Genomic DNA, 16,718 nt, shown 5'->3' with positions numbered 1-16,718 from the left:
CGGACAAGTGGGACGCTGGAATTGAAACGCTACGAATGCTGTTGCATACGCAATGAGTGTATATATGTATGGACGGCTTAAAATCCAGAAGAGTCTTCTGGGTGCGCGAAATCTTTCGCCACCGAGATACAGACAGGTTCCTAGCGAACTTGTTCCCAGGTTGAGGGATCGAGACACAAAGCTCTTTCGATGGTGATTATTTTATTGACTGTGTGTCTCTAAACCAGGGTCACGCGTGTCGAGTAGACAGCGATGAGTTCGTACCCAATCAATCAGTCGCTCAAAGTTCATGACTCTGGATCGTCCGCCCGACCATTTGCTTGGAGAGCAGCTCTTTTACTTTCTCTTCTTTCACCACCAAAGGAAAGACAACAAAAATGGAATCGCCATGCCCGCACTGTTCCGCAGCAACAAGCACGGCACAAGGACCGTGAGAGCACAAGGATCGTGAATACACTGCGCTGCTGAAGCGCTGATAAAGCGCTGATGAAGCGCTGACGAAGCGCTAACCGAGCACTACGTCACATGAGCGCTGCTTACAGTGCTCATGAGGCGCTAACTTAGCACTCCGCTGTATGTGTGAACAGGCCCTTTGGGTGGAACATATCTATCTCTTTCGGGGTAAAGAAATACTTTGTTGCATTTAAAGGCCAGCTCGTGACCAGCTTTCGCATTGAGTGCGAGAGGTAGAATATATAGCCTCTAAATCATTAGCCAAGGCTACGCGTTCGACCTGAATCACACCAGATTGCGCGCACTTCAGAAGACATTAAAAAAAGAAGACGATCGGACGAAAACATGGCGGAGATGTCACCACTCACGAAAATGCGGGTGTGTGTATGAAGGCACTCTATGCTGCCTTCTCTTTTCAGCTTACAAAAGTATTCTCGAAAATTTTTTAATGTCAGCTCGTATATAAATGCTAGAACAGAAAATTTGTGATAAAATTTTTAATAAAAACACGCAAAGCTACACTCTAAAAAATATTTCAGCGAATTCTTATGCAGAGCACGGAGACAGGCGAATACCGCGCGAGGAATGAAATCATGCAAGAAAATTACAAAGCTAAGAATACGATCAGACACAAAAAAGAGTGTAGTGCGCATGACGTTTCCCTTGCCCGGAGTTTCTGCTCAGATGGAATTCTTGATTTAATTTATTTAATTTATTTCTTACCTACAATTCGCCTATGTAGCATTATCGTATAGGGGGGGGGGGGTTTAGACATTAACATGCACAAATAGAGAATACATATCAATGATCTGCTACACCAGCGACGCACACTGCACCAGCGAAGGACACAAAATAAGCAACAAAAGCATTAATTAACATCGCATCATCGAAGCACGGTACTCACACAAAAAATCATTCAGTTACCACTTCATTATTTTATATTCATACAAGTGAATTTTAGTTATAATCGTATTCCAAGCTTCTCAATTCGCTGGGATCCCTTTATCCTTCCTCGTGACTGGCAATTCCCATGCTCTGCAAGGAAGTAAAACCATAAATCGTTTCTCTTTTTTAGATTGTACTCACCCTGCGCTCGAGCGCCTTCTAGGGTTTTGCGGGGAAATGTAGCTGCTTTGAAATGGCGTCTGATGTCACAGTTGTAGATTGGGGATTTGGCCGATGAAGTACTACCGGTAACAGTACTAGTGATTATGGGACCGTGCGCCGGTACAATGCCCATTGATATAGAAATGAATAGGTGGACGAATCGAACCCATGCGGCGAGAAACTGATGGAGAGGAGGAAACGACCGGGCGAGGGGGTCTCAGAACGCCGAACTCCGACTGGAATGTTTAGTGGGTAGACGTAAAGTCGGCTGCTTTTGTCTTCACTCACTCTTCGAACGTGAACGCGGAACGCTGGATGCCGGCGTCTGGCAGTCAAACGCGTTCGAGCTGTAAGTAGAGACAAAGGGAGGGGCTAGCTTTACGTGTATCCACTTATCGTTCCAATCAGAGCTCCGTGTTCTCCTCTCCTTTCCTCCTCTCCTTCAGTTTTTTTTTTACGTAAAGCAATGCTCTTCATTTCTGGGCGTGTGCATATTTGCGTCAGCAAGATAAAAACTGCGACGCAAATGGCGCACAATAGTAAATGCGATAGCCTTTCCGGGGCCAAACCCTCCACACCTTTCGGGTCCGCCTGTGCGCTGTAACCACCGAAACAGGTGGCACGTATTTGTTTAACTATACCTACTTCAATTATGCATACAGGGGATAATGCTCCCAACGAATGTGAAGTGTTATATTAGATTCTGGAGGGCAAATGCCGTTATTAAAGGCCTTATTATGTTTCCATAGATATTGTGGGAAAGAAACAATGGAATTGTCGGATTGCTACAACAAAGCTCGTTGGTTTCCTGCGCGGATTCCATCCGCGAGAGATAGGGAGTTGAATTAGAATATAGTGTGAACGATTTTACTTACGCTTGCAGAACTTATGGACGTCGACTAAAAAGATTTGTGGAGTTTCCATAGCAGTTTTCTAAGCTATTTAGTAAAGAAGCGTTTACCCGGTATGGAGACGCTGCTTATTGAAATCGCATTTCAACGACCATCTGCGCAGAAATTTCGGCAACATTTGTTTTAAGGCAATTTTTTTTTCTACAGTACTTTCTTTTTCTTGCACGTATCCTTGAAATCGCATCTCTTTGTTGCTTTCCATCCCCCTGATACAGGAAAAGAACGAAATGATGTTCTACTCCATGGTCTGCGAGCCCAAAGATGGACCCTGGATCAAGTTCACCAAGATCGCGGACTCGACGTCATGATTTGGCCTGTGTCTTCATTGTTAGAGTGGCTGTAACGACACGCACACACACACACACACACAAGCGAAATGTGGGGACAAAACTACGACTTCTTGCAAACGGACGTCTCTTTCTGGGTTCCGAGTGGAATCGGAACTCTCTTTCGTCAAATCCCCGTCCCATCGAATGACGGCATTTTGTATCGTGGACTGGGCCAGTAATCATTTGTTTGCTATTCTAAGGCCAGAAGAAGAAGTTGTTCCCTGAGTAATACATATAAATAGTAAATACAATGAAGAAGCCACGGAAGGCACAATAGCCTGGTGTAAGGTGTCTCTAGAAGACACTGGAGCCATTAAATGAGCTGCGCTTAGAGTATCGGCACTCTGTTCCCCGACATTGTTGTGGGCGCCACCATTTTTGCTCGTATGTAGAGCAGACGCAACTGCCGATCGTTATGATACAAAAGTGCGACTTCCTCGGCATTAGTTTCGGTGTCAGGAAGCTCACGTAATATTGCTCTGCTTTGTCGCGAACTGTTTAAACATTTGTGGAGGACAGAAAAGCGTTTCCTGTGATTTCAAATAAAGCTCCAGATAACAGACAACCATCATTTTAAGCACCAAGATGTGTATAAAGCGTAGCTTGTTTAGTGGCTCTAGTTTAGCTCGACCGCAGAGGCACAGAAAGAGAACGAGCAGCTTAACCTCGCGCTTTTGGCGCTGCTTCAGTGGCTTCATCAGCCCGCAGCGTTTGCTGCGCTCCGAACTAAGGTAAAGCAAAGCAAATATTCAGATCTTAGGGGAAGGTCATGCAACATTGCTTTGCTCTGTCGGGAGCTGTTTAAGCATTTCTGGAGGGCGGAAAAGCGTTTTCTGTGATTTCAGATAAAGCTTCGGGTAACTGGCAACCATGATTTTAAGACACAATATGGCCAAGTGTCGGTGCTCTGAAGCGTAGCTTATTTAGTGGCACTAGAAGACACCGCAGTACCTATTGTTCAGCCAGAGCCAACGTTATCACTGGACCAGGGGAGCAATAAAATATCGTTTAAACGTGGACGTGCCTGGTCTAATTTATATGTCGCACCTGCTGAGCTACAGTACCGCAGTCACACTGTTTACACACCATACAAAATACCGTCTGCAGACAGTAGAGAGTTTTAGGGAACCATTTTTGTACACCCGATATGGTATAATAGGCCCTCCGGTACGCACTGCCAATGTGCGTGTCTTGTGCGGTAGCATCTGCGCAGTTTGCACCGGAGGTGTCCATCGTACCATATCGGTTGCGCAAAAACGGTTTTCTAAAACTCTATATTGCCTGAGGCGCTTTTCTCCGTCGTATCACGGTCCCGTATTGTCGGTAATACAAACATAACTGTGTTTAGAGATGTTAGAACCAAACCTATGCACAAAGCAAGCATGTTTCGAAGGTGCTCGAGGCGTGACGTAAATTTCGAGCTTGGAGCGCTTCACAGGGCTACAAGTCGGAGGACGTCGCGATCCGAAAATCTGGGAGTGCCCGACTTCGACCAGCCGAAAGGGCATCGGCTTTTCAGAGTGCTCCACAACGCTGCAAAGCGACCCGCCGAATATGCCATTAGTAAAACTCGCCCTGCTGAAACATTCGATATTACGTTAAATGGAATAAAGGAGCGTGAGCGCTAGTAGACCAATGTCTGCTCTGTTCCATGGGCACCGGCATGTTTCTTTATGCTGACGCCACGACACTGCAGGGGTGCTGCGCTTTTTGCAGGACTTCGTTTTTTTAGAAACCTTCGCACATATCGTAGTGCAAGAACGTCAGAAATGCAGAGTCACGAAGCCCCAAGAACAACACCGATGCGTAGAGTGCTGCAAAGCGCAAAAATTTCGTTTTATGAGCAGTCCCTCTCTTCATAAGAGCCTGCCCCTACTGCCGAGGTAGTGGCCGACGGCCGAGCGCGCGCTCTCGTGAAATGGCCGCACCGTGGTGCCGCGCTGAGCTCGGCCGTGCAGCCTCTCCGGAGTTTGTCCGGGCGGGCTGTGCGGACAGGCCCGCACCTCTTACCAGCGACCGGGCCGCTGCGTGCGCTGCGCCGCCATAGAAACGGCTTCTCGGGTGGCGTCCCTTGGAACTACGCCGCGCGAGAGCCAACGGGGGCCTCGTTTATTGATGACGTGCGCCAGCCAATAGGATCCTATTCATCAGATCGCGGCTTCACTTCACTCCATTGAGAAAGGGGAGTTTAGATGCCGTTTGGCGCGGCTTCAAAGCTAATGACTGTAACGCGAGTTATGATCTGTTTCACTGCTCACATGTTCTGTATATATTATCTTGCTCCTGGCAATAAACGTTCTTTCGTCACTTGACACGCAACAGACTACAATGACGTCGGTACTCTCCATGGGCAAATCAAGGCTTTGGCATTTATAAACCCCGAAAAAGCACCCCCCGAATCGAAGAAGAAATAAACCACGAAAAGACGGAACCCTATAGAGTTATAAGTTATAACATTGTCAGACTTATTTGAAGCCATATGAAAGAATGATGCGCACAAATGAGTAAATCTGCGAAAATATGTTGTGTTCCACAGGTACACGATAGATAGCGCCAGTGTTATCTCGTCTAAAGTGGTTTAAATCTCCTCGAAGAAAACCACGCTTCGCGTTTCTTGCAAGTATCGACAACCATTGTTCTGCGAATGCGTGACACACGTGTCACAACCGAGTTCTACAATGACATTCGCTTCCAAGGCCCGGCACCAGGTACGAGCCTCGTGCATTGGCACATATAATTCTACTTGTAAGACAAACACATCAAGGGGCTTTAATTTTTTTCTTGAGTAACTAAATATGGCTCCGCAAGCGTAGTACAAAGAGCGTGCTCGAAAAAGAAATTGACGGCGTTTTTGTTTTCATTGCAAAGATATATTACGCATATCGCCGAAGGCTCAATCTCGGCCGAAATGTATCGCTAGCGGCCCGAACCACCTGCCAAGGCTTCAGTACTAGCCGTTATCTCAATTAAAAGTTACAGGTGATTTTCTGCAAATTTTAATGCGATAATGGGGACCATTTTTGCTCATTTTCATGAACTGGCGCTATAGAGCTACGATAGAGCTTTATATATATTTGAGAACCCCGTCGGGCCACCATTTTTTCTATTCAAAATTTAAGAACCTCACTTGTAACTTGTGATTAAGTTGGACCCTGGCTGAAGACGAACCCGGGCACCAGGCCCGGGTTCGTCTTCAGCCAGGGTCCACGTCGTAACCGAGGACCCGCAGATTTTCGACGTGTGGCAGACGAGTAAGCCTCCATCGTCCGTGCCACCTTACTTGGTGTCTGTCAAAATCTGCGGCCACCCCATCACCATGGAGCTGGACACCGGGGCCAGCGTGTCGGTCATGCCCGGGAAGCTGTTCAAGCGGACCTTCCCCGGCGTGCCCATCGAGGCGTCTGACGTCATGCTGCGCAGCTACTCCGGGCAGCTTTCCCAGGTCCAGGGTCGGGCCCAAGTCAGCGTTCGCCTTGGCGACAGGGAGGCAATCCTTCCCCTTTATTTAACCAAGGGGTCGTCGCCGACGCTGCTGGGCCGGAACTGGATTCACTCGCTGGGTGTTCGGCTGCCGGAGTACCAGGAAGCTGCGCTGCACGTGGTGAAGGACGTCCCGAGCCTCCTGACCGACTTCCAGTCCCTGTTCCAGCCGGGGGTGGGCACCTTTGCCGGCACGACAGTCGGCATCCACATACCCGAGGGAACCCGGCCTCGATTCTTCAAGCCGCGTCCGCTGCCGTTCGCCCTGAAGGACGGGGTCACCCAGGAGCTGCAACGGCTGCAGCGAGAGGGAATCCTGGTGCCCGTCAAGTCTTCCGAGTGGGCCGCACCGATTGTGCCAGTCCTCAAGCAAGACGGCCGCGTCAGGATCTGCGGGGACTTCAAGGTCACAATCAACCCCGTCGCTACCGTCGAGAAGTACCCGCTGCCTCGGGTAGAAGATCTCTGGTCGGCTCTGTCCGGGGGACAGAAGTTCACCAAGCTCGACCTTCGAGATGCCTACCAGCAGCTGGTGCTCCAGGATGCCGCCCGGAAGTATGTCACCATTTCGACAACCATGGGACTCTTCCAGTACACGCGCCTACCGTTCGGCGTGGCCTCAGCCCCAGCCATCTTCCAGAGAGAGATGGACAACCTCTTCAGGGGCATGAGGCACGTGGCGGTGTACTTGGACGACATCCTGGTTACCCGTACCGACGACGGGGACCACCTGCAGAACCTGCGCAAAGTCCTGACTAAACTACAGGACGCCGGTCTCAAGCTGAGGCTGGACAAGTGCGTGTTCCTGACCCCCAGCGTGGAGCACCTGGGACACATCATCTCCCAGGCTGGCCTGGCCCCGGCTCCCCGCAAGATTGAGGCCGTGCTCAAGGCGCCGAAGCCCAAGAGCAAAAAGGAGCTTCAGAGCTACCTCGGCCTCATCAACTTCTACAGGAGGTTCCTGCCCAACCTCTCGACGCATCTGGAGCCACTGCATCGCCTGCTTCGCGATGGGCAGCAGTGGGCCTGGAAGAAGGAGCAGGACTTGGCCTTCCAGCGCAGCAAGGAGCTGGTCATAAAGGCTCCAGTGCTGGTGCACTTCGACCCGGCCAAGCCTGTAGTCCTCACCGTGGATGCGTCGCCGTACGGGGTAGGAGCCGTCCTGTCGCACCGGGGTCAGGATGGTCAGGAATGCCCTGTGGCGTTTGCTTCTCGTCGGCTTCATGCGGCGGAGCAACGCTACAGCCAGCTCGACAAGGAAGGCTTGGCCCTCATCTTCGGGGTCCAGCGCTTCCATCAGTACCTGTGGGGCCGGCAGTTCGAGGCAGTCACGGACCACAAGCCGCTGCTGGGGCTGCTGGAACCTGACAAGGCAGTTCCAGTGCAAGCATCGCCTCGTGTGGTACGCTGGGCCTTGACGCTGGCAGCCTACAGGTACAAGCTGGTCTACCGCCCTGGGAAGGACCTGGGACCTGCAGACGCCCTGAGCCGCCTGCCCCTGCCGGAGGTGCCTGCTGCCGTTCCGGAGCCAGCTGATGTGTTCTTGCTGGAGCGGGCCTACCCGGGGGTGCTCACCAGGACTGCGGTGGCGTAGGCGACCAGCTGGGACCCGGTGCTGTCCCAGGTGGTCAAGGCGGTTGCCCGAGGGGAGGAGCTGCGTCACCAGGCGTACAGCCACAAGACCGCCGAGCTGAGCTTGGAGCAAGGCTGCCTCCTGTGGGGTTCCAGGGTGGTAATTCCACAAAGTCTGCGGGCCAAGGTGCTGCAGCTTCTGCACGCGGGGCATCCTGGCATTGAAAAGACTAAAATTGTGGCACGGTCGCACGTTTGGTGGCCTGGCTTGGACCAGGACATCGTGCACCAGGTGCAAGGCTGCCAAGTCTGCCAGGAGAACCAGCGAGCCTCGCGCCACGTGGAGATCACCCCCTGGCCGTTCCCACAGAGGCCGTGGTCCCGCTTACACGTGGACTATGCGGGACCTTTCAAGGGCCACTACTTCCTGGTAGTAGTGGACGCCTTCTCCAAGTGGGTGGAGGCACTGCCAGTAACCAGTCCATCGGCAAGCGCGACCATTGCGGCTCTGCGGCAGGTCTTCGCGGCGCAGGGATTGCCGGACATCATTGTGTCCGACAATGGTCCCGCTTTCGCTAGCGCCGAGTACCTCGACCGGCTGCAGAGGAATGGGATCCGCCGGATGCTGGTTCCGCCGTACCACTTCGCTTCCAATGGTGCAGCTGAGCGGGTGGTCCAGACCCTCAAGAACAAGCTGAAGAAGAGCCAGCCCGGGGATTTCCGTACTCAGGTGGCCCGGGTACTGTTTCAGTACCGGACCACACCGCATGAGGTCACTGGCCGTGCCCCCTGCGAGCTTCTGCTGGGCCGGATGGTCAAGACCCCCCTGGACGTCTTGCATCCAGACCTCCGGTCCACGGCGCTCCTGAAGCAGCTGAAGCAGAAGCTGGCTGCTGACCGAGGGTGCCGTCCCGGGCCTTTGCCGGAGCCGGGAGCGTCGGTGTACGCCAGGAACTTCCGTCCTGGCCCACCCTGGTCTGCCGGACATGTGGTTTCACCAGCGAGCGCCTCATCGCTGCTCGTCCGCATGCCCGACGGGACCACCTGGCACCGGCACGCCGACCATGTCAGGCCTCGCCTCGAGACCTGGCTTCCACCCTCGGCCGTCGCTTCAGGGGACCAGCCTGCAGGGGGCCCAACCACAGCACCAGTAGCGGCCAGCGGAGCGCCATCCACCCCGGAGGCGACAAGTGTCGCCAGTCCTGTGGCACCAGTTGGACCGGTGCCACACCCAAATCCAGTCCCTGCGGCTCCACTGGGTGGAGCGCAACCTGTACAGGCAGCGCCCGGCGTTGCCACACCTGGCCCGTCGACTCCAGGGCCCAGGCGGAGTACGCGGCAGCGAAGGCCACCTGACCGGTACTCGCCGGGGTGATCTTCACCATCGACCGGCCAGGACTTGGCACGACCAGACACCGAGATGGTGTCGGCCGTGCGCATTGTGTTTAGTTTTGTTTTATAACAAACAAACTGGGGGGGAGGAGTGTGACAAGTTAGTGGCGCCCCCCTCCAGTCCGCCCGTCTGCGGCCGCCAGGCTCGGCGGGCAACATTGTTCACCGCGACAATAAACACCGTTGAGCACACATGCTCCGGTCAGACATCGTCCACCCTCACAACCAGGCTGCGTGTCGTCTCTCCTCGGCGGGTGCTTCGGCCCCCTTCGTCCACGTTCGAGAAAGATCGTGACAAATTCCACTGGTAGATCCGGATCGCTTTTCAATATCCGGGAGGGAGGAAACAAACCGCTATGGGGCACCTGCTCCAAATTGACGCGCGGACGATGAAGTCGCATTTTCGGAGCGACCCGCCGGCGACGGTCTGTTGTTTAAAATAGCCGGTGCTTGAACCTGCCCGAGCTCGAACTTGACGAGCTGAATAAAATCTCTGACGACCTATAATAATAGTGTTGGTGTTCACCAGCAGAAGAAATACGTTACACAGGTCAAGTGCCAAACCACAAGATCTGCATGGATCTGGACGTCGCAAGCCCACTTCCGGCCGAGCTGAGGCCTCCTCATTAAGCCCTTGTTGTTTTTGTTGCCGTTTCTTCCTACTAAAGGTCGTGTTGTATCGCTTCACATGCATGGAAATTCAGCAAAGTGATTAATATTAAAGGGGTCATGAAACGATTTTCCTACTTCTTCCTCCTTAGCTTTAATCCTCAACTCAAATGCGAATTGGGAAACACGTCGTCGTGACATTCTTCGTCACCGGTGTGATGACTCCTAGCTTCCACCGTGCTTTTTATGCACACCATAGAATTTGTCATTCCCCAGTGACGATAAGTTCTGTCAGGGCATTCATTGGCCACGAACGCGAATCCAAATATTCGTCGACGGATTGATTGTTGACGAGCGCATACGTCCGAGTGACGCAGTTCTCGTGTCCAATGCGTGAGCTGGGCTCGGCTGACGTCAGATTGGCACCGGTGACACGCTTTGGGAACCGCGGATGTATCATAGTGAAAAGGCGGAGAGCTGTCGTAGGCAAGAAGCAAAATAGTCCGCTATATTTTCAAATGTTCGTACCGAAAAGCTGGCTTTTGACTTTCTAGCCTCTTTCTTTTGGCCAACTAAACGATATGCGATTAGTAAAGTCCCAATTTAAAATCATTTATCCCAGTCCAAAATTCGTTTCATGGCCCCTTTGAGTCGCATCCTTCCAGGATCTTAGTGTTGTGTATTGTATACAACCACTGGTCCCACGTGTTTTGTTACCTCTCAGAAACCATAGCTTTCATGAAATATTCAATGTTAATTACAGCTGTGCTTTGATTAAGAAATATAAGCCAACTTATCGCCACCTTTTAATGGACTAATCGATTAATAAATACACTAGTTGATTTTTCACCGGTGATATTGCACAAAAGACGTTAAATTACACTTTGTTTTTGCTAATTTTAGTATGTCATAAATGGCATATTGCATTCCCATTTTAAACTTCAGGTTATGTCGCCTACAGAAATATGAACACGGGAAGCCTTTTAAGCTGAAGTAATTTTTAAGTTATCATTTAAACAATATAATCACCCTGGACGACAATCACAAGCATGCTGAAGTGGTTTACAGTGCAAGCCTAGCTTCGTCCTGAAAGAGATGAAAGCGTCAAAAATATTAAAGCAGACATTTTTTTTTAACTTTTTCCTGGCTTTTTTATTACAAGTGACCGATTAAACGGTAAAAATAAAATATTCCAATTAAATCATCACTTGAATAGTCTGAAGCTTAATCGATTAAATGCCCAGTTCTGATATGCGTTAAGTGAGGGCGGAGGCTGATCGGAAAGTCTCGTGAGCGTCGCTAGCCTTTATCAGTAAAAGAGTGTCGCTCTGGTCGATGCCGTCTGCGTCGTGGTGTGAGTCGTTTGTTGGAGTCGGAGGGTCTACTATGTTTGAATATAATATTATTTAGCCTGAAACTTATAATATTATCCTTTTGATATCCGTGGCCTTCACCGAGAAAATCGAAGCGGGTGAACCCACACTACCACGAAAAGCATCTATAACACGCACGCTACAGCATTGTTTGGTTACACCGGTTTGTCACACTCGCGGCAGGCATATTAGATTAGTTTGTTTCACTTGTTTCAGTTGTCCTGCCAACGAAGAGTTTCCGGATCCTAACTAAAGAAACACTCTCTCCTCAGCGCAGCTTAGTAAAATTGTTTCGGTTCCGGAACATTTACCAACACTATGGCCTATGCTATGGCACAGTAAAGGGAAACATTGACTGCAGCTGAACTCAATAGCACGGTAATTTACTATACAGCACTAATTTACCTTTATGCTAAACATCTATATTGCTGCAAAAGTTACAAAGTTGCAATCTAGAAGTTACAAAAACAAACATGCATAGCACCTGCGATTTCACAGCCCATCATACCCGTATTATGTTATCCGGGTTGGAATTCATTGTTTTCTTGAATTTCCACAATGGTGAACCGATACATCTATTTGTAAAGTGACAAATATTTAACATAAATACTGCAGTTCACACGGAGACAGGCATCCGTCGCGGTGATTCATGCTTCCCCAAGTCTGCCTTGAGTAAATGACGCATTCACACGTGTGATTTTTTTTTTTTTTTTTAATTTAGGTCGTGCGCTGGTAACACGATTCGATCTTCACTGAAGCGCCAAACGGTACCGCACCATTTTGCGCCAAAATTGTTTTCCTACGGATACTATGCGACAACTTAAACGCAAGAATTTACACCGTCTCGTGCGCGAACGTAGAGAGCGTATGGGGCGGCCATGCTTCTATCCCCGCTTTGATGATGATGATAGCGCGACATTAGCGCCACCTCTAGGTCGATCTCGATGCCAATATCACAAACAAAGAGGAATAGATCTGTGGGATCTCAAGGGTATTTCGGTGTAGGACCTTTCGATGCGGGACCTATCAATGTAGACTTTTTGGTGTACGGACATTTCGGTGCACGGACGTTTTGGTGCGTGGACTTTTCGGCAAACGGACATCTTTTTGGTCTATGCTTTCCTGTGTCTTTGAATGGGTTTTAATAATCCCGTTTTTAGTTAAATCCCGAGAATGAGGCATTTGAACTTGGAACATTTCCACACTTGATAAACCAGAATCTTAAATTTTCACATTGAATGGCTTCGCAGGAAACGTTTCGGTTATGCATGCGTCCTTACTGCGCAACAACCAGAGTCTCTTGAGATGACAAGCGACATTCCAGCTCCCTGGACGCTTTTCGAACCAGCACTTGAGAGAGTTTCAAAGCCTTTCAAGCGCTCTCTTCCGGGACAAGCCGCTTACTTCCGGTGGCTCTATGCCTCTTTGCTCGATGTCACCATCCAGCCCCAAAGGAGATCAGCAGTGGCCACTGATCTCTATGACAATTGCTGGATCGTGTTTGCCCGCTCCGCAAATGTGGCCACTGGCGGCCATCTTTTTGGTAAAGTTATATCGCCTCTAGCCAACGTACAGCTGCTGCGGCCATTATCATCCATCCATGGCAGACAGCGTTGTGGCAGTTGTGGTGGCAGGCTGCCATCAAAATAGCGTGGATGATATTTCGTGCTCGATTGAAATTGTTTGACGAAACATATCTTTGAAACCCGGTGTGAACGCTACCCCGATCTTTGAGGATCCGGTAAAAGTTTCACGAAATGGCAGCACCGGGGAAAAGCAGCACAGCACGCATCGAAAGTCGCATCGAAAGAAGCATCGAATGCAGACGCCGGTACAGAGTCTGCTTTCGATGCAAGCTGAGCTGCTTTGCTCCGGTACTGCACTTTCGTAGAACTTTCGCCGGGTCCTCAAAGATGAGGCTACCGTTCACGCCGGGTTTCAAGAATCTGCTTCGTCGAACAACTCAATCAAGCACGCAATATCACCCATGGTACAGTGTACTAGATCCACGACTATTTTATGGCAGCCTGCCGCCATAGCGCTGTCCGCCATATTGTATGATAGCTAGAGATGATACAACTCTACCAAAAAGATGGACGAACGTGGCCGCCTTCCCGTCCATAGGCGGAGCTGGTCAAACGCGATCCAGCAAATAGACATAGAGATCAGTGGTAGTGGCATAGCCTCCTCTACGCTGACAAAGCCTGGCAGATCCTCACGTGACGCGGTCACCGAAAGTGAAAAGAGTCTATACTTCGTTTCAGCTTCGGTCCAGACGCAGCCAAAGCTACAAGCGCGAGCTCCGGGCTTTCAGCATTCCTGCCAAGCACGCGCGCTCGTGCAGTGCAAGCACTATTCTGGGCCACATGCTCGCGCTTGTAGCATCGGCTGCGTCTGGACCGAAGCTGAAACGAAGTATAGGGTGCCTGCATGTCTGTCTGTCTCAGGGTGAAGACATCCATTGTTGCACTGAATGTGCCAGCGCGTGACGCTCTCGCGCACTCGGTGCATGACTTGGGCGGTAAAATGGCGTCTATGCATTAGCCAAAGCTACGCGCTCGAGCTGAGTGACACCGGATTGCGCGCACTTCAAAAGGCATAAAAAAACAATTGAGCGGAAAAATGGCTGAGATGTCCCCACTCAAGCAAAGGCGCGCGTGTGTATGAAGACACTCTACAAGAGTCATGTAACGGGCGCCCTGCTGCGGCGAGACGCCGAAGCACACTTGTCCCGAGCGATGGAATGTCCGCTCATTTCGTACTCGTTTCTCGTGCTTCGTTTCTCTTCGGGTTTGAAAACCATGTTTCGGGTCCTCGCCGCTGCAAAAGCTGTGTGCTGAATACTAGACTCCCCGAAAAATGCTCTGTGCTACTAGATCCTCGCGCTCCCAATCTGCGACCGGGCACTTTATGGCTCCTTCATCGAACTGCCAGGCTTTGTGAGTATTAGCGCCGAAATGTTTAGGTGGTGCCCTCTTATGGTTTCCATCCGTGACGTGACGACTGGGATTTGCATCGCCGTGACGTCCACCAGTTGTTACCCTGGCTACTTACCTTCAGGTGCGACGACGAGTTCGATGGTGTGCTTAAAAAGCACAGTGAAAGCTAAGAGCCATCGCAATCCGAAACTAACACCGTCAAAGTTGACAATCTGACAACGCTCATATGCCCATGGCTTGGCCAATCGTGGAAAGCTGACCGCAGCGACCCTTTTGGTCGCGCACATCGCTGGCTATGGTAGTGGGGATTGAACCCAGGGTCCCTGGGTTCTGTGGCGCGAGCTTTCGCTCCACGTGCTCCGAGCTGGTGGGCGCTAGCCCACTCGGACACCGATCCCCCCTCCGCTGGAAAAGCAAAGGAAGTCCTGCGCAGTACCACAGGGTATCTCGGTCTTGAACGCGCATCCCGGATTAGTGGGGACCTTTAGCGAACCCTTATCGTGTATCGTGTTACGCGTACCGGTCTACCAGAGCCTTTAAAGCGTGCTTTTAAGCGCACTCCCCGCGTTCACGGCATCACCCGGGCGCGTACTTAAAAGCATGTTTAAAGGCTCTGGTAGTGCGGTACGCGGAGCACGGTAACGGTTTGCTAAAAGACCCAACTATAAAAATAATTCAAAGCCCGCACGCAAGTACAATGCTTATTCAGATCTGAATGAGAACACGATAGGGATCAAACAAAAAAAATAATCTTTATTTGAGTGCAAATAGTTTTTTATTGGCGAGTTTTGTGCATGAATTAAAAACACCCAAATACACTTAGACTGCGAACAATAAGAACTGTAACGCAAAATGCATAAACATATTCCATTGGATATTTTGTATGGTGGTAGCTTCTTTTTTGAATATACAGGCTATTTTTCTAAACTTAACATATTTGTTTAAAAAAACGACGCGCAATCTATACTTATGTGGCTTGAGCAGGTGAGTTATACGGCTAGGAGGAAATAGTATAGGGGGCTAATCGCAACGATCAGTCGTTTAATGAAATAAAATGTGTTCATTAACTTTTTATTTAGTAAAAATAGACATATGGGTCCAATTAGAAGCTTGCTGAGCGTCATTGAAAACCACCAAATCAGTAATATTTGGAATGACTTTGAGCGCGCGAGAAGCGCAGTAGTGCGGTAAAGTTACCACATGTGCAGCAGGAGCAAGGTAAAAGGCTGGGGCTTATCATAGCCCCAGCCTCGCACGTCTTGTACAGATGGTACCTTTAGCATACTACCCGGCTTCCCACGCGCTCAAAGTATTTCTAAAGCCTATTTAGTAGTTTTCGATGACGCTGAGCAAGTTTCTAATTGGAGCCATGTATAATCTCACGAATGCAATCAAGTTTATTAACAATTTTTTTTCGAGTTGTTGTGAGGATTAGCCTCTTATATCGTGTACCATTGACTGCAAACTCACCTTTACAAGCCGCATTAATTGATTTTCACGGCTTTTTTTTTTCAAACCCATTCAGTTCCTGTAGGGTGCATGTCTTATAATCATATCTTTGCTTTATTTCTCACCTTCCTGCCACAGAAAAAGAATGAAATGCTGCGTTACGCCATGATCTGCGAGCCCAAAGACGGCCTCCGGATCATGTTCTCCAAGATTGCTAAACCGTGGTCATGATCTGGTGTGTGGCCTGCATGGCGAGGCTCCCAAAATAACAATAACAATGGAGAGGCAGGAATAACACTCCGACTACTTGCACTTAATCTAGTTTTCCCTTAAATTTGGGTGAATTACTTTAAAATGTAATTTCATTATAATCACAACTTTACGGAACACACCTTGTTCAATTGGAATATGGATTCATCTAACATAAATGCACTGCTTACAACTATGCATTGCTTTTAGAAAGTAATTAAAATAGGACTTCGCAATTCCTTTCAGTCCCGAAATACATTTGTTCATTTCTTAGCTGAACCTTTAGCATACAGTATACTATATCGTTTTACGTTCATCACATAGTGTCTTTGCTTCCAGATTTTATTGATGATAGGGGTGTGTAATTTTAAGTATGATCCGAGCAGTTGTTTTATCATTTACAGCATCATCAAGAATATTAGCGTTATTTTTGCCGCCATAGTTTAAAGTAAAAAGAGCTTATGATCGCTAGTAAGCACTGAGAAAATTTATTAGAGACTAAATCTCCCCAGTGATCTTGGCCGACATAAGTCCTAATACGTTATTCAATATACACGTCACAATCACAATATTTGGTTGATTTCTACTGAAAATCGCTCTCGCTGCGTGTCTCTGTGTAGGGCAACTTCTGTCTCACCTCTGCGGGTACCGTGACGTTGTGAGTTACTCAGCTGCACGTCCACGATCGGAGCCCTGGTGCAGTCTCGCGTTTTCAAAACCCTCGACTTTGGAAACGAATAGGAGACAGATGCTCCGTTTTATTTTTGCCTCTCGGCGACTCATAAAACGAAGCTAAAGATTTTCAGAACTACGAAAAATGTAATTGTAATTTAGGGGTAAAAATTAGTGAGGCCA

General features: G+C 49.5%; 1 protein-coding gene across 1 annotated transcript in view; it reads left to right on the top strand.

The window, feature by feature from the left end:
- The window catches only part of LOC8036003 (cytochrome P450 3A9), a 58,811-nt gene extending 54,992 nt beyond the window's left edge, over window positions 1–3,819 (top strand). The window contains exon 14 of the mRNA XM_040216865.3: window positions 2,687–3,819. Within this exon, the coding sequence (XP_040072799.1) occupies window positions 2,687–2,779 (93 nt within the window). The 3' untranslated portion in view covers window positions 2,780–3,819. The remainder of the gene's footprint in view (window positions 1–2,686) is intronic.
- The last annotated feature ends 12,899 nt before the right edge of the window (window positions 3,820–16,718 follow it).

Source organism: Ixodes scapularis, unplaced genomic scaffold (assembly GCF_016920785.2).
Source record: "Ixodes scapularis isolate PalLabHiFi unplaced genomic scaffold, ASM1692078v2 PGA_scaffold6__148_contigs__length_123643588, whole genome shotgun sequence".
Lineage (NCBI taxonomy): Eukaryota > Metazoa > Arthropoda > Arachnida > Ixodida > Ixodidae > Ixodes > Ixodes scapularis.
This window is presented reverse-complemented; position numbering and strand designations above follow the sequence as displayed.